Below are 17500 nucleotides of genomic sequence, written 5' to 3' on the forward strand. Positions count from 1 at the left end.
CTGAATTCCTGGATCCTGTTTCCTCATTGATAAAATGGGGTTACTACGCACACCTATATCCGGGGCGCTTGGCTGGCTCAGTGAGTGTAGCCTCCAACTCTTGATCTTGGGGTCATGAGTTCAAGCCCCAAGTAGGGCCTAGAGGTTACTTAAAAACAAAAGAGCAAAAAAACAAACAAACTAAAAAACTCCCCCAGAACAAAAACGTACACCTGTATCAACAATTGTGGTAATAAGATAATATATGTGAATGTGTCTGGCACAGTACCCGGTCAATTAGAGGTGTTAGGTTATGGGGCCAAGGAGACAGGGGCAGGGTAAGTGGAACTGAAGCTACTACATGATTGCTGTTCAGCCTGCCAGGTCTTTATGGGGGACGGAGTGGGGAACGGAGTCCTCCCAGTGGTGACTCCAGATGGCCACTCTGCACAGTGGTCTGGGATGGAAAGGCTGTGGTTTGTAAGCCAAGCTTTGCCCCGAAATTGTATCCTAATTCCCTTTCAGCTCATTTAGCCACTGTTTTTTCTATACCTTAGCATGTGAGCTTTCTAAGATCTGGATGCATTGACAACCACCCCAACCCCAATATTACATCAAGATCCTTGAGGTGCTTGGCTCAGGACCCATCATATACTCAGCCTGCCACGCGTGCTTCATGTATGTTCTTGAGACTTTTCCAGGAGTGTCGTCTGTAGCCTTGGCAGTCCGTAAACTACTCAAAGAATGGGATCCCGCCTTTTAAAAAGAACCCAATATTGTAATATTGAACCATCCTACCAGTGTATCTTTGATGGTCTTACAGAAAAATGTGGAAAAAAATGATTTTGACTGAGAAAGATGAGGGCCATCGCCTGAGTATTCTTAATTTCCTTCTAACAACCCATTATGAATCTGTCCTCTGAGAATGTTATCTAAATCTTTTGGAACTTACTTAAGGGACACATTAGTATAATTACTTTTTATATTTTAAAATGGCAATATGGAGCAAACCGTAAGTTTAACAGTTCTGCCTGTCTAGAATTTTGGTCTAGGAAGGAGGGTTGAAATGTTCCAGCAATGGTTAAGCTTCACGGAGGGAACTACGTCAGGCACGGTTCTGTTTCCTTTGTTTCTCTCAGTTGCCGGAAGCGACGTGTTGGGTATTACCACCCCTCTTCTACCGATGAGAAAATTCAGGTGAAAAGAAGTTTACCAGCTTACCTGCCTTTATAAGATTAGTTAAGTGGCAGCAGCAAGGATTGGAATCCACGGCCCCCACCCCTAACTACCTCACTATCCCACCTCTCGCCATGTATACTAAGCCTCATGGAGCTCTGAGGCCCTCTGAAACCCAAACCAGAGAGGCCACTAATGCTTGCTTATCTTTCTGATCCTTCGGGGTCATGACCTTCCAAACTTTGTGTGTAATTTCTTAATACAATACACTCCAGATAGGCTCGCTCTCTAAATCTTTTATAGCTTTGCTTACAAGCTGCCCTGGAGTTGGCTTTAGCTATTTAATATGCATATGTGTCGTCTCTCCGGCTAGGCTGTAAACACCTAGAGGACAGGAACGGTGTCCGGCTCTTCCCCACCCCTCCCAGCGCGTAGGACTGGGCTGGAGACGCCGAGGAGGCTCATTAAAGGTTGTTGACAGTCTCGGGACCATCCTCCGCCCCACCTCGGCCACTCCCCTTTCCCTCTTGCCCACTGCGCTTCCTCTTCCCGGGTCCCCCACCCAGTCCTGCTCCCCTAACTTGTACCCCCTCCGGCCCCGCCCCTCCCTCCCGGCGTCCACTCTTCCCCCGCCCCCGGCAGCATCTCCAGCGTCCCCTAGCGACGAGGCAGGAGCTCCTAGCAACCGCATCTCGGTTCCCTGACGACGGCGGCACGCAGGGCCACGTCAGCGCGCCGCGGCCCCGCCCCCGCGCCTGCTGGCCCCGCCTCCCCGTGCCGCGTTCGCCGCCGCCGCCACCGCCGCCGCCGCCGCCACCGCCAGCAGCGCCGCCGCCGCCGCCCGAGACTCGCGCAGAGCAGTTATGGCGGATCCCGCAGCGCCCGCGCCCGCAGCTCCGGCTCCTGTCCAGGCCCCGGACGCGCCCCCGACCCCGGACGCGGCCCCCGCCGCGGCGCCCGCCCCGGACTCGGCCTCCGGGCCGTCCTCGGACTCCGGCCCCGAAGCCGGCTCGCAGCGGCTGCTGTTCTCTCACGACCTGGTGTCGGGCCGTTACCGCGGCTCGGTGCACTTCGGGCTGGTGCGCCTCATCCACGGCGAGGACTCGGACTCGGAGGGCGAGGAGGAGGGCCGCGGGAGCTCGGGCTGCTCCGAGGCGGGGGGCGCGGGCCACGAGGAGGGCCGGGCCAGCCCGCTGCGCCGCGGCTACGTGCGCGTCCAGTGGTACCCGGAGGGCGTCAAGCAGCACGTGAAGGAGACCAAGGTGCGGCGGGCCGGGCCGGGCCGGGCCGGGGACAGGGGGTCGGGGGCCGGGGGCCGGGGGCCGACGCAGGGACGGAGTTGCTGCGGGAGCCCTAGGCCGGGGAGGGGAGGCGCGCGTGGCGCTGGCCGGAATGGTGCAACTGCAGTGGGCCGAGGCGGGAGGACGAGCCTCCGCGGAGGGGACGCCCCGGTGCAAAGTCATTGCACCAGCCGCGGGCCACCGGGCCCCGGGCTTCCCCACGCGAAGGGACGCCCGAGCCTTGCGGTGCCGGGGTGTCGGCCTCGAGATCCTGTACGTGGACCCACTACGGTGGGGAACTCCTTGGGCGCTGAGGCACGCTCGGCCTGACACCAGTGCGGCGTTTTGCTGACCCCCGAGGAGCTACACACTGCATTGTGCATCCAGAAAGGAAGGCCGGGCCGGGTCCGTGCGGGGCAGGGCTGTGGGCGTTCCAAAACAAAGATAGGAGGGGAAATCTCGGGCAGTATAAAAACCCAAGAAGTTCCCTAGATGGCAGAATGCGTTATTATGGGTAAAGAAACCCACCCTCCTCCCACCACCCCCCCTTTTTTTTTTACCTTGTTGCCTCGTTTTAATTGCTGCAGGGAACTTTGTGAGTAAAATCATTAACAATCAGAGCCCTGATATTAATAGTACAGGGTGGGGGAGATGGGACAGCTGCGACTGGGACCGAGGACTCCCAAGTGCAGTGGGACTTCTTGAAGAAAAAAAAAAAATGACTATGGAACCATGGATGGAGACCAGCCACCCATTGGGAAACCCAAGGTTTTTTCCTGACCTGAGGCTGTCATGCAAACATCAGACTCCTTTAAGGTATTGGGGTAAGGCTGGTGAATATTGCAGTCCTGTAGACAAAGGGGTTTATCATCTTAAACCTAAAACCTTGAACCGGGGTTGGTTTGGTGGCTGCTGCTTCTGTCTTGTTTTCCTGAGTGCGAATTCCTATCAGTGATTCACACTCGCAGGCACACACCCCTGTATCTCTCACCCCTTCTTCGTCTGCTTCTCCTTTGCCCCTTGAGAAAAACATTTCTAAGCAGGAATCAGGCCTGGGCTGTTGACAGGTCTGATTTCAGGGGAGGGCACTTGAGAAGTTAATCTGGGTTTCTCACACACTGGGAGACAAAGGCCATATAGGAATAGGGCTCCTTACCATGCTACAAAGGGGTTCTGTGGTAATGACTCTTGGCAGGGGAAAGGACCCATTCCCAAGAAGAGCCTGTGATCTACTTCTTAGCGGCAGAAGTGACTTGATACCAGCAGGGTCTTTCTTTTCTTTTAAGATTTTTATGTATTTGACACAGATAGAGAAGGATCACAAGCAGGCAGAGAGAGAGAGGGGGAAGCAGGCTCTCTGCTGAGCAGAGAGCCCGATGCAGGGCTCGGTCCCAGGACCCTGAGATCATGACCTGAGATGAAGGCAGAGGCTTTAACCCACTGAACCACCCAGGCGCACCCAGCAGGGCCTTTCTCCTTGCCAGTGTGCAGGCATCCACAGACAGAGAAATCTGCATACAGGACCCCTGGCTTCCCCTCAGAAAAATGCAAATCAGGCATTAGCTGCTCTGACTCAGGAAAGATTACAAGTTCATGTGCAAAAGTATGTGGAAAATCGTACTTTTTATAGCGGAATGCTTGTTAAAAATTACCACCAGTGTCATTACATTTGAAGGAGAAGATTTTTGCTCTTTATATAGTGTTTCTGCATTGTCTGGACTAACGAACGGCTGCTTATGTCTTTCTGTGGGTTTTTGAAAAATGTTTTTCCCTAACCATCTTCTCCAAAGGTTGGTGACTTTTAGAATGCAACTCATTTCCCTGTGTCATGGCCTCCCTGCCCTGGGACTCAGCAGGCCAGCCCCGCTCCACTGCCGGGAGCTGCCATGTTTATCAGTTGTTCCTGTTCATCTTGACTTTGGGGGTTAACTTTGTTTACAGTTACGTTCTAAGTCTGCCTCCTGCCACCGTGTGTACTTATCCCAAGTTTGACTTAAAATACTTGTCTAGGAATTAAATAGAAAGTAATCGTAAGGCACCAGTGTGAACATGTTTGAAAGCTGCCCTCTTGTGATTTGCTTTGAATTTGTTGAACTCTCTTGTGGCTCCACTGCCGCTGTTTTCTTTGCCACTGGAGTGTCTGTAGCTTCTGAGCTTAGGGAAGGCTAAGGGGCGTAGGAACTCTAGGAAGTAGTGGCATGTAGTGTCCATGTGTGGATGGCAAGACCCAATCCTTTTAGGAATTAAGAGTAAGTTTGGGGGGCGCCTGGGTAGCTCAGTGGGTTGGGCCTCTGTCCTCGACTCAAGTCATGATCTCAGGGTCCTGGGATTGAGCCCAGAGTCTTCGGGCTCTCTGCTTAGCGGGGAGCCTGCTTCCTCCTCTCTCTCTGCCTGCCTCTCTGTCTACTTATGATCTCTCTCTCTCTGTCAAATAAATAAATCTTAAAAAAAAAAAAGAGTATGTTTGGGGCTGTATACCTGATAGGTAGCTGTGGGTCACCCTGAATCCTAGGCATAGATGACCCCAACTAGGGTGCTGAGTGGGACCTTGCAGTTTAGGAAGTGGTAGGAAGATTTTTTTTCTTCCCACCTCTCACCCCTTATAAATCCAAGGAGGTGACAGTGTGCGGTAAAGGAAAGGCCACTAGACCAAGGCTGAGCATTTAGGTTCTGATTCTCCATCACTAATTTGGTTATGAGATTTGAGAACCCAGTTACTGAATAGTATAATGTGGTGACAATATCGAGAAACATAATTCTTTTTAAAGCTGCCACCTCTTGGATTTTTTTTTTTTAAATAGTACCCTTTTAATGTAGAGTGTTTAGTAGGCTGTGGACTGTCTTTGTAGTTTTCAGGTTAATTTGTTAGGCAATGAGTAAAGGCCTAATACTAGTCTCAAGTTTTTAATGAACGAATTCATAAAGAGAGATGAAGAGGCTGGCCAATAGGTCTACCCTCTCCTGGCCACTTCGGTGAAAATTATCAACAGAAGTAAAATAAGTAGGGGCCCCTGTGTGGCTCAGGTTATGATCGCATCGCTGGGTCCTGGGATCGAGTGCAGCAGGCTCCCTGCTCAGTTGGGAGCCTGCTTCTCCCTCTGCCTGCTGCTCCCCCTACTTGTACTCATTCTCTAGCTCTCTCTCTGTCAAATAAATAAAATCTTAAAAAGAAAGAAAGAGAGAAAAAAAGTAGCTCTTCCCTTGAAACTGCAGAATTTATGGTCCAGTTCCCAAGGCTTCCAGCAGCCACAGTTAAGCTTTTTTAGGACTTAAAACAAGCACATGCCTTGTGTTCCTTCCTTTCCTCAATCTTTTGTCCCCTTCAGCGTGGCAGCTGACCTACCCACGTGCGACTTTTCCCATTTGGCCGCAGATCTTCTATGAGACTTGCCCCTTCCCCATCAGTGGCCATCCTTGAGTAGCATTTTGTGTGAATAAAGCCAAACGCCAGCATACTCTTTGCCTTCTTGAGCACTGGCTAGACATGGTGGGTCCTTCCGGTCTCCACCTGTCATGGTTGGACAGAATGGCCCCTGTTCAGAAGAGAACAGACTGTCTGTCAGTCCAAGTTCGGGGGCTTCCTGTTTATGCTTTAGTTTTCCCATCGTGTGCACGGTCTTTTGCTTCAAATTGCCGCAACATCCAGAGCCACTCCTGATTTGAGGTTTAATGTCTCTAAATCAAAGCTATGTCTGGGTCACTCTGCTTTTTTAAGGCTGTGTGTGTGTGTGTAGCATCCCTCATGACAGGTCCCTTAGGAATGGGCTTTTCGGTTTATTTTTGGCTTCTACTCAAGCCAGCATTTCCTTGGGGAAAACTCTTCAGCTAAGGCATCATAGCATGTGAAGTGAAGGGTGCTTGCCTCGCTTGTCCAGGTGTGGGCCCATTAAAAACCATTGTTCTTAGTGATGTAATAGGAAGGAGTTATGTAAGGTTAACCAAGATGCAGAACTGAGTGCATCTAATTGCATTTTATTCAGATAGGATCACAGCACTTGCAGGCTCACACAGCTGTTGTGTGATTTTATTCTTTGTCCTTTGGTTCCTCCTTCTAACTCTGGGGACTCAGTGCCTTGAAGGCGTCTCCATCTGACTTGCCCCTTCGCTCAAGGGCACTTTCACCAGATGCGGGACGTGTGTTTGTGTCCTGTGATTGGAAGCCAGAAGCCTTGGGTGCTCTTCCCAACCGTCACCTACTCTGAATGACCTTGGCCTAGTCACTGCCTCATTTCTTTCCGCGATAAAAGGCAAGGTCTGTCTTTTCTAGCCCCTAGAACGAGCCTGAAGCAGAAGCGAAGGTGGGTGGTACGGCCGCTGGGCTGTTGGCAGTCCCCATCCCGATGTCCATCTCACGGAGCCAGCCCCACCCCTTCGGGACATCACTTCTGTGCATCACAGAGTGCTGTGTCTCCAGAGGCCTAAGGTGCCCCAGAGGACTTAGTTTCAGTGCTGGAGGAGTCCTCCTGATCGATCACGTTGTTGCTTATGACCTGGTAGATTATAGATACGACTTCTTATTGAGCCTCTTCTAGAAACACTCGTGAACTTCCCCCCTCTGTTACTTATACGCGTTTAAAGAAACACCTATCTTGGGGTGCCTGGGTGGCTCAGTGGGTTAAAGCCTCTGCCCTCGGCTCGGGTCATGATTTCAGGGTCCTGCTCAGCGGGGAGCCTGCTTTCCCCCCTCTCTCTGCCTGCCTCTCTGCCTACTTGTGATCTCTTGTCAGATGAATGAATAAAATCTTTAAAAAAAAAAAAAAAGAAAGAAAGAAAGAAAGAAAAAGGAAAAGAAACACCTGCCAAAGTCCACTAACCTCTGGGGTAGAGGGGGACGTGGAATGAATATATATGTGTATATATTTTCCAGAATTTGGAAGACATCTTTTGAAATTTCCAAAAGAATGAATTACAAGGATGGTAGAGTATTGCTTTTGTGTTTTAAAATAATAACAGTAATAAGGACAAGCATTATGTAGTGTTACTGTGTGCCGGGCACTGATGCTTTACGTGTGTTACTCGGTGCTCCGAGCAACCCTGTGAATTAGGTGCTACTGTTACCCGTGTATCTCAGAGGAGGAGCACTTGTCCAATGTCGTACTGCTAATAAGTGGAGGAACCTGACTACAGGTTGAAGTAGATATAGTTTGCTCTCACCTGAGAATGTTTAAGTTCAGGATTCATAGATCATTACTGTATCAAGCACCCTGATTAAACATGAGTCACAGACCCTGTGCCTGGCATTAATCATCCAGTCTTCAAACACTTGAAAGTCTTACTAGGAGAGGTTGTAACCACAGGTGAGGAGAGAGGAAGGAGCAGGGTGTCGGCATGGGTGGGAGGAGAGAGGGAAATCACACTGGGGAGCCGGCAGGGGAGCGGGCCAATGGCCGTGAGCTTCTGTTCTGCACCTTTCATTCTATGGCCCCGCACTCATTCTCAAAGTAATGGTCAAAAAGTGCATTTTATTTCTAGAGAACCTGTGAGTGCCCCTAGATGTTGAATGAAAGCAGTCTCTGTAAGCGTGACTCGTTCCAGCTCTGGTTCATCCCCCCTCTCAACCCACCCCCCCAAAGCCCGAGGAACTGGGTCGGTGTTGTCTCAGAACCGGTCAGTATTAGGAAATCCCGCTTCACCTCCTGCCCCTAAAGACCTGTCCCCTCTCTTGCTGCTGTTGTCACCCTCCCACTGGGAATGCTGAGTCATGAGACAGGTTCTGAAGGACTCTTGGGAGAGAGGCTGAGTGCCACTCCGTTCCTTCCCCTTTAGTTGCCCCGAACTTGACTGTGCTCTCCACCTTGGTTTTGTTGTAGGACATGAAAGGCCCTTTTGTGCCCTCCCCATCCCCACTAAATTGTTAGCCCTGCTTTTCTTTCTTTCTTTCTTTTTTTTTAAATTTTCCTGTTCCATCTAGAGAAATTTTGCTTTTTTACTTCTTGATCCCCAGGCCTCATGTTGTCCAGTAGAACCTCCGTGGGGCCAGGGTTTTGCGAGAGGGGCGTGGTTGTAGTGTGTGACCTGAATCTCCATCACAACAGTGCTGGGCCCAGGCGCGGTTTCAGCTGCCCCTGGTGGTCCCCTCGGAGTTGGCTGTGGGGCCATCTCTTTTAAGAGCCATCCTGGAGTTCTAGCAGGGAGGACTGATCTCTGCTGCTGAGCCAGTGTGACTGCCGGCAGTTTTCCGTTTCCCTGCCCAGAGCTTAGTCTGCTTCTGCGTGGGGGAGGGAGGGTGTGCTGATTCAAATGGATGCTCGAAAGAGGGAAATGTGCCTTTTCATTTACAAGATGCTCTCACTTCCAGCTACTAGGATTTGGATGTGTTTAGCTGCAGCTCCTTCCGCGGCCCCACCTGCCCAGTGGCCCGGCGCCAGGCCACAGAGGGTCGCGCTTTCCAGCGCTCGAGGCTCCAGTGAGCAGGGCGCGCGGTCAGAACCGCTCCTGTGTCTGACATTTCTGCCGGCCTCGGGGGCCGTATTAGGAACCCCCTGACATATTATCTGTGGTTGCAGACAGGGAGCAGCAGAACGCTTTCTTTGGAAATTTTTGTAGTTCAGAATAAAATTGAATCATGTTAGGGGGTAGTCCTCTGAACTCACGTACTCCAAGGCTGTTTGCCCTCGTTTTGCTTTTCAGCTGCGCTCTGAGGCTAAGGGGTGATGGCCTGCCTTCAGTCTGGGGCTCACCGAGTTGGATGGGTCCTTTGGTCAGTTCTGCCTACACTTGATATACTCTGTTCTTCTGAAGCAGGATTGGGAAAACAAGTATTCCATTTAAACATTTTGCAGGGGCACGTGGGTGGCTCAGTCAGTTAGGCATGTGCCTTAGGTTCAGGTCATGATCCCCGGGTCCTTTGGGGCTCCCTACTCGGTGGGGAATCTGCTTCTCCCTCTCCCTCTCTCCCTCCCTGTGCTTACACGCTTACGCTTGCTTGCCCACTCTCAAATAAATAAAATCTTTTTTTTAAGATTGTATTTATTTATTTATTTGACAGAGAGAGACCCAGCGAGAGAGGGAACACAACAGTGGGAGTGGGAGGAGCCTGCTTCCCTCAGAGCAGAGAGCCCAATGAGGGGCTCAATCCCAGGACCCTGGGATCACAACCTGAGCCGAAGGCAGACGCTTAACAACTGAGCCCCCTGAGCGCCCCTAAGTAAAATCCTCTTAAAAAATAAAATTAACATTAAGGCAAATGATACACTCACTGTCCAGAAGTATTCAGCATGATGGTATGTACTGGAATGAATGGCCTTTTGGGGTCAAAGCTGGTTGACTGGTCGGGGGCTTTGTGTATTCCAAGACTGACATATTAAATTTTTTGTAGTTGGATCAAAGGAATAAGACTAGATCACTTTTGGCTTAAATCAGTAACAAAGCTGTATCTGGTGAAGATTCATTCTAGCTATGGCAATTTAAAAATCTTCAAATTTAAGGTACTGAGTGGTGCTTTCAGGAAAAAAAAAAAAAAAAAAGGAAAAAGAAAGAATAAGTCGTCAATCCTATCCAGTAATGAAATGAAAGCCCCCAGCTAGCAGGAGAGATTTCCTGCAGTCTTAAAAAGAGCGTTCTTCATTTGCATCCTGCAAGCGAGAGCCTTGCCCACTCCGCAGCTCTGAGGAGGCCCTTCCCCCTTCTTGAATTTTGATCCTTTTTTGTGGGAGCTGCTGCTGTGGTGATGGTCGGTGACGCCGTTGTGACTGGCGTGTTCGCAGGACAACTTGCTGGCCCTCGTAGGTGCAGGTGGGAAGAAGCAGACACACACTTCTGTGTCTTGCGTGGCTTCCGGAAGCGTCGGGAGCAGACGTACTCCTACTCCGTGCTGAAAGCATCCCCTTGTTCGTCTGCTCTGCTTGTTTAATTACTTAAGGGAGCTTAGGGCGCTGAAGGTTGATGATATCCTCAAGCCCAGGAAGAAAGAGCGACTCTCCCTACACGCAGCTTGCTTGGGGGCACCCCTGTCCTCTGCTGGTCGCCAGGGGTGTCTGCCCCATTTCCTCACAACCCACCAGCCCCTTAGCGTCTCCCTGGCCACTCTCCCCACTGGTGCCAGGGGCTCTCCTGAAGGTCACAGAGGGCTGGTGCATTCCCGGTTTCTGCTTTACCCACCTTTCCCTTGTCCTTGTCCTTTGTTGATTGTGGTCAGTCCTGACCTCGTACCAGAAACTTCCTTCGCTGGGTTCCTTAGACCAGAGTCCTGTGAATTTTCCTCCTTAGCCTTTAGTCTCTTTCCTCTTCTCTCCGTGAGACTTCTTCCCGCATGATGTTCCCGCTCCCCTCACCGCCTTGCTGTCCTGTCTCAGCGCTGTGGTTCACCGGCGTGGCCGCTGCCAGTCCGGTGGCTTCCACCCGCACCACGTCCCCGCCCCTGGCCTGACAGCACCCTCCTGTCCTCTCCCAGCTGAGGACCTTCTGGCTGTGAAGTCTGATGAGCGTAACTGTCCTTCCCACCCCCAGATGCGTGGCATTTAAAAAAGTCTTTTTTCCAACTTTGGATCATGAAAAATCTTCACACATACAGAGAAGTTGAAAGACAGGGCCGGTGAGTACTGATTACCAACCATCGTGAGTCAGCGGTTAGCATTCTGTCATCTGTGCTTTCCCCGTACGTGTGAGCGTGTGTAAATACATCTTCTCCCGAGCCATTTACAAAGTTAGAAGCAGGCACGATGGCAGACGCCTCTAAGTACTTAAGCTCGCATCTTCTGAAATTCGGAATATTTAGGATCGTTTTACATGTAGGATCTCAGGCCCGCATGCTGATGCAAGCGTGCGGCTCTGCGGTGGTAACATGCTCGTGACGGCAGCCACCCCCGTCCCCTGTCCCCAGACCGCTTGTCGTCTTGTAAAACTGAACCTTGATGCCCGCTGAACAGTAGTGCCCCGACTCCCCCACGCCAGCCGCTGGCCACCACCATTCTCCTTTCTCATGTGACATATTACTTCCTTTAATGTGACAGCCTTAAGGTTCATCCATGCGGTAGTATAGGACAGAAAGTCCCTCGTTTTAAAGGCCAAAAGCTGTATGTACAGCTTCTGGCATATCCTTCCGTCTGGACACTTGGGGAGCTGTCCCGTCTCAGCTGTCGTGTACGACCCAGCTTGTGACCGTGGGGTACAAGATCTCTTCGAGATCCTACTTGCAGTTCTCTTGGGTATATCCCCAGAAGTGGACTTGCTGGATCATATGGTAAATGTATTCTTTCTTTTATTTGAAAAACTGCCATTCTCTTTTCCACAGCAGCTGCACCCTATGCCCGTCCCCCCCAGCAGTGTGCAGGGATCCCGCTTTCTCCACATTCTGGCCGACATGTGTTATTTCCTGACTTTTTCGTGGTAGTCATCCTAATGGGTGTGAGGTCGTATCTCCCCGTGGTCTTGATTTGTGTTTCCTTAATGACTGGTGATATTGGGCATCTTTTCATGTGCTGCTTCGTAGTTTAAATACCTGCTTTGGAGAAATATTTAAGTCCTAGGGGCGCTTGGGTGGCTCAGTCATTAAGCGTCTGCCTTCGGCTCAGGTCATGAACCTGGAGTCCTGGGATCGAGCCCCGCGTCAGGCTCCCTGCTTGGTGGGAAGCCTGCTTCCCCCTCTCCCACTGCCCCTGCTTGTGTTCCCTCTCTCGCTGCCCGCCCCCCCGTCAAATAAATAAATAAAATCTTAAAAAAAAAGAAAAGAAATGTTTAAGTCCTTCGCCCAGTTCTGAACCGGGCTGCTCCGGGGTGGTTGTTGCTGAGCTGTAGGCGCGGTCTCTATGCTGGACATCAGTCCCGTGTCAGCCATACGATTTGCGGGTGTTCTCTCCTGTTCTGTGGATTTCCATGAGTCCGGTTTTTCTCTTCCTTTGTTGCCTGTGCCTTTGGCTCCCGACTCCCGGCTCCCGTTCTGTTTTGTCATCAGATCTTTGTTCAGAATGCCTCTCACATCCTCTGCATTTCCGTCCCGCGGCACGGGCTCGCTCTCCGACGGTCTCGTGCCTGGGCTGACCTCTCCCGGTCTCGCTGCCTCTGGGCCCTCCTTCAGCCCAGCGCGCGGCGCCACCGGCTGACCTTCCAGAAGACCGCTTGGACTGTGTCCGGACCCAGCCTCCTGACTTGCCCTAGCCTGTCACTTGAGGCTCCTCGCCCACACTGCGTGCGCGGTCTCCTGCCCCTCGCGTAGCCTGCGTCTCATGGGCTCCCCCCACCCTGTCGCTCTTCTCTGCCTCTCACGCCCCACGGCACTTACATGACACACGTGAGTTCTCTCTCCCTGGCTTGGAAGCTTCTTGAGAAACCGAGACAGTGTGTCCTTCCGTTCGGTGAAAGCTTATATTCTGAATGGCTCACGTGTAGTTTCATGGGAGGTGTTGGAGTTAACTCGCCCCCAGAGAGTGTTCTGCGCCTTTGCCCAGGCATTTTGTGGCGGGTGCAGAGCCGTGTGGGCACCTGGCTGGCTGACACTTCCCCTTAGGGTTCTAGGTAAGTTGACTGTGTCGCTTATTGCCCAAGTTGGGCTCTTCTGAGAGCACCGGGAGTAACTGCTCCAGGACTGAGACACGTGGGCGTCCAGACACTAGGAGGGCAGATTTATCAACAGTAGTTGACTGTTCCAGCAACTTCCATCGTGAAGCTCTCCAGGTAGAGTAGGAGCCCAGTAGGCAAGGGTAAAGCTGGTCAGAGCCAGTGTCAGCTGTGGCCCAAATGTAGCTGTGTCTGGGGCTAAACCCTAGCAGAAATGGAGCCGCAGGCTCTCCGGGAGCCTGGGCTGGGAGGGGAGCTCAGGCTGTGTCTCGTGAAGCCGGTGAAAAGGCCCCCTGGTAGGTGCCATTCTGGCTTTCCTTCCCGTCCTCAGAGCAAGCTCTGAATGATCTGGAAGAAAAACACCAGTCCAGCCTTTAGGAGCCGTCCACGTTTGTGTCCATAGGAGCTTTAAGACCTTGGTGGAAGCACTCGGTCTCTCTGAGCCTCAGTTTCTCAGATTCTGAAATGGGGGTCACGCCCATCGCTCGAGGCTCTCACGAGGAGCAGCTCTGACCACCCAGGTGGAAGCACTGGCCAGACGCGCGTTCGTTCACACGTGTGAGCTCGGGAGTGGAGATGCCGGCGTCTTGGGTGCGAGGCCCCTCCGCTGGAGACGGGGCCGCCCCAGCTGCACGGCAGCAGGGCACACGCTCGAGGCCTGGTGCTCTGCTGGCCACCGCGCTGCGTGGGGGGCGTCCTGCCCACAGCCTGGAGTTGGCGTGCATATGCCCGGCCCGCTTCTCCGAAGGAGTCGGGCACCCTCGACTCAACACTGCTCATCAGGGGCAGCAGGAGGGTGGGGAGAGCACAGGGGCGTGGAATCCAGACCCGAACTTTGAAAGGCCAGTGTGTGTGGCGCCATCTGGGGCTCTTGCAAAAGAGCTGGGGTGGGCCTGCATGTCTTACGAGCTCCCGGGAGGCCAGTTCACTGGCTGGGACTGACCTGTGGGTCCTTCAGAAACCCCACTGATGTCAGTAGGTTCTGTGTGTGTGTGCCCCCCCCAGTTTTATTAGGTGTCCCTGGTTTGAGGTTTTCGTCTCCCCTCTGCCTTCGTCTTCTGGTAGCAGTGTTAATGCCAGAAATGATCCAAAGAGGGGGTGACAGGAGGGAAGGGACATTAAGTGCCCCTAATAACCAGGTTTCAGATCATAGTGTTCCTGTTAGAAAGACCTGCTTCCCTCCGCCCCCCATGGCCTGCAGACTGGCATTAATACCCAGTCGCTGCTGAGACTTCCATGGGCTTTCATGTCTTCTAGGAGGAAAATACAGGAATTGTTATGAGTGTAGTGCAGCCGGTCCAAGAGGAAAATGATTGAAATTTGCTATTTTTTATCCATCCACATCAGCGGATTCCTGCTGTGTGCCAGGCGGTATAACACATGCTTTGCATTATCATCTTACGTCTTCCCTAGAGCAGCCTGTGTCCCCATTTAAGAGAGGGAGAGCCTGCAACCTGGAGAAGGCCTGTAACCCGCCCAGAGCCGTGAGGCCGGCCGGCCAGCGAGGGCCAGAGCCTGCGGTCTGTGCTGCCCACGCACACGCTCGCTCCCCAGGCTGCACCGCCGCCCCAGGCCCCCGGCGGGGCGCTGTGGGCCTCCAGAGAGCACCCTCGATTCGAGCCAGCATTCTTTCTGGAAAGGGCCAGAAAGTAAATAGTGGAGGCTTAGCAGGCTGTACTCTCTCCTTCACAGCCAGTCAGCTCTGCCGTTGTAGCGTGAAAATATTTAGAGACAACAAGTGAACGGACGGGTGTTTCCAGTAAAATCTTACTTCAAACAGGCAGCAGGCTGGGTCTGGCCTGCAGGCCATAGTTTGCCAATCTCAACTCTAGAAGAGTCCTGCTCAGTGCAAATAGGAGGTGAGCCATATCTGTAATTTCAGACTTGACAGGAGCCACTTTTGAAAAAGGAAAAACAGGGCACCTGGGTGGCCCAGTGGGTTAAAGCCTCTGCCTTCGGCCCAAGTCATGATCTCAGGGTCCTGGGATCGAGCCCCGCATCGGGCTCTCTGCTCAGCGGGGAGCCTGCTTCCTCCTCTCTGCCTGCCTCTCTGCCTGCTTGTGATCTCTGTGAAATAAATAAATAAAATCTTAAAAAAAAAAAAAAAAAGGGAAAGGAAAAACTTGACTCATTACATCCAAGATGTAAGATGCCATATATGTGTGTCATCACTATAAAAGTTATTGTTGTGTTTTACAGATTCTGTTTATTTAGTTTTATTTATTTATTTATTTATTTATTTATTTATTTTTTAAGATTTTATTTATTTGAGAGAGACAGTGAGAGAGAGCATGAGCGAGGAGAAGGTCAGAGAGCGAAGCAGACTCCCCATGGAGCTGGGAGCCTGATGTGGGACTCGATCCCGGGACTCCAGGATCACGCCCTGAGCCGAAGGCAGTCGTCCAACCAACTGCGCCACCCAGGCGTCCCTATTTATTTATTTTTAAAGTAGGCCCCATGCCCAGTGTGGGGCTCGAACTTATGACCCCGAGATCAGGAGTTGCACATTCTCCCGACTGAGGCAGCCAGGCGCCCCTAAAAATTGTGAGTGAAATATTTTACAGTCTTCTTTCTGTAATGGCTTGTGTGTTAGCCAGTGCTGCTTCAGAAACTTAGTCTGGTGGGAGAGAAAACCCCTCTCCAGCCCCTCACTCAGCTTTGTTTTCTTCAGAGCAGCGTTATTCGAGATCTCATTGCTTCCTGTCCTTGTTTACGGTCTCCCTGACCAGGAGGTAAGAGGGCAGGACGAACTGTTCACTGCTCTCCATGCCTGAACAGAGCTGGGCCCAGAGCTGGTGCCTGGGGCTCCCTGTTTGATGAGCTAATGGGGTCTTCATGAGGCAGAAAGTGCTGAGTCCTGTCTGGGAGGCACAGACCACATTTCTGAGGGGGTTGGTGAGAGAGCATTAGGAAAAGTTTCTATGCAGGTAGCTTTTGAGCTAGGCCTGGAAAGGGAGAAGAATTTGGAACAGCGGTGGCGGGACGGAAGGGTGTCCTGAGCAGGAGGAACAGCATGAGCGAAGCCAGATGCAGGAGGTTTGCATGACATTTGGGAGAAAAAGTTGCCTGAGGCCTTAGAACTCCCTTACGCTTACATGTAATCGAAGGTCCTGGTGAGCTTTTATTATGTGTATCAGTATTTATAGGTAAGAAATCGAAACAAAACTTAAAACCCAAGAACAAGGGGTGCCTGGGTGGCTCAGTTGGTTAAGCGACTGCCTTCGGCTCAGGTCATGACCCTGGGGTCCTGGGATCGAGTCCCACATCGGGCTCCCTGCTCAGCGGGAAGTCTGCTTCTCCCACTGACCTCTCTACTCTCCTGCTCTCTCTCTTTCATTGTCTCTCTCTACCTCTCAAATAAATAAATAAAATATTAAAAAAAAAAAAAAAAAAGAACCAGAAAAACCCCGCCCCCCCGCCGAACAAGCAGGCGGGCGCCCTGCCTCTCAGAGCAACAATCTCATTACCCCAGGGAGCCTCTGGGAAGATCCAGGGGAGACTCTGGAGAGGATGAGAGCAGGAAAGGCAGATTCCAGCCAGTAGGACTGTGGAAATGTTTGGCTCTGAACCTCCTGACAGGCAGGGCATGAGGAAAAGGTGGGCGAGAGAGGGGACCCTTTGGCTGGTCTGGATCTGGGCCTATGGGAAGCATTTCACCAGGGGGGCTCTTCAGCTCTCTCTGGGAGAGCCCTGTGGAGCAGGTGTTACTATTTAGTGTGTCTTACAGATGAGGCTGCCCAAGGTCACGTGCTAAGGGAAGAGTGGGTGAAACCCAGGCAGCCGCCCCCACAGCCGCATGGTCTCCTGCCCCCCGAGGGACTTCGTATCGCGCTGGTTCTGTGGTGTAAAGGAGTTGGGGTTTGTGTTGTTGTTTTTCCCTGTAATGAGGAGCCACTTTGAACTTGGCCCTGGCAGTAGTTCATACACCGGAGGAGGTGGGGGCGCTGGAAAGCCGGGGGCCAGTTAGGAGGCTTTTTCAGGGCAGGTGAGGTATATTTTTGAGCATCTAATATGAGTGACACCAGACACACACACACACACACACACGGCACAAGAGAGTTGAAAGTGCTCTGTTTTCATACAGAATGGCCCCTGCGTGTGGCACCTGGGTGACTCAGTTGGTTAAGCGTCTGCCTTTGGCTCAGGTCACGATCCCAGGGTTCTGAGGTCGAGTCCCGTGTCGGGCTCCCTGATCAGTGGTGAGTCTGCTCTCTCTGCCTCTGTGATCTCGCTTTCACTCTCTCTCAAATAAATAGTCTTAAATAAAAGAAAAAAGCGGCCCCTGCCTGTGAACCGACAGCTCCACCAGAATCCAGTGGACAAAGCAGCGATGAGTTCCAGTCCGGGGAGGACGGGCGTGTTGGGCTTAGTGATGGCTTTAGGGGCTTTTTTAAGGATAGTTTTGATGATGCCGCATTTGGCCCTGGGACCAGACGCCCAAGTAGAGCTGAGACCGTTGAATCAGCAGGGCTGGCGCTTCCTTGAGTTCGAGCAGTAGGGAGGGTGGTCGTGGAGGATGGCAGGCACAAGCCTTGAGGGCCATCTGGGGGGTGCAGGGAAAGCAGGTGTAA

General features: G+C 52.1%; 1 protein-coding gene across 2 annotated transcripts in view; it reads left to right on the top strand.

Annotated features, from left to right (window-relative positions):
• The first annotated feature begins 1993 nt into the window (after nucleotides 1–1993).
• Nucleotides 1994–17500, top strand: part of UBE2O (ubiquitin conjugating enzyme E2 O) — a 58320-nt gene continuing 42813 nt past the window's right edge. For both annotated transcript variants that reach the window (XM_044247369.1, XM_044247370.1), the window contains exon 1: nucleotides 1994–2417. In XM_044247369.1, coding sequence (XP_044103304.1) covers nucleotides 2019–2417 — 399 coding nt within the window. In that variant the 5' untranslated portion in view covers nucleotides 1994–2018. The remainder of the gene's footprint in view (nucleotides 2418–17500) is intronic.

Source organism: Neovison vison, chromosome 5 (assembly GCF_020171115.1).
Source record: "Neovison vison isolate M4711 chromosome 5, ASM_NN_V1, whole genome shotgun sequence".
NCBI classification, from domain to species: domain Eukaryota; kingdom Metazoa; phylum Chordata; class Mammalia; order Carnivora; family Mustelidae; genus Neogale; species Neogale vison.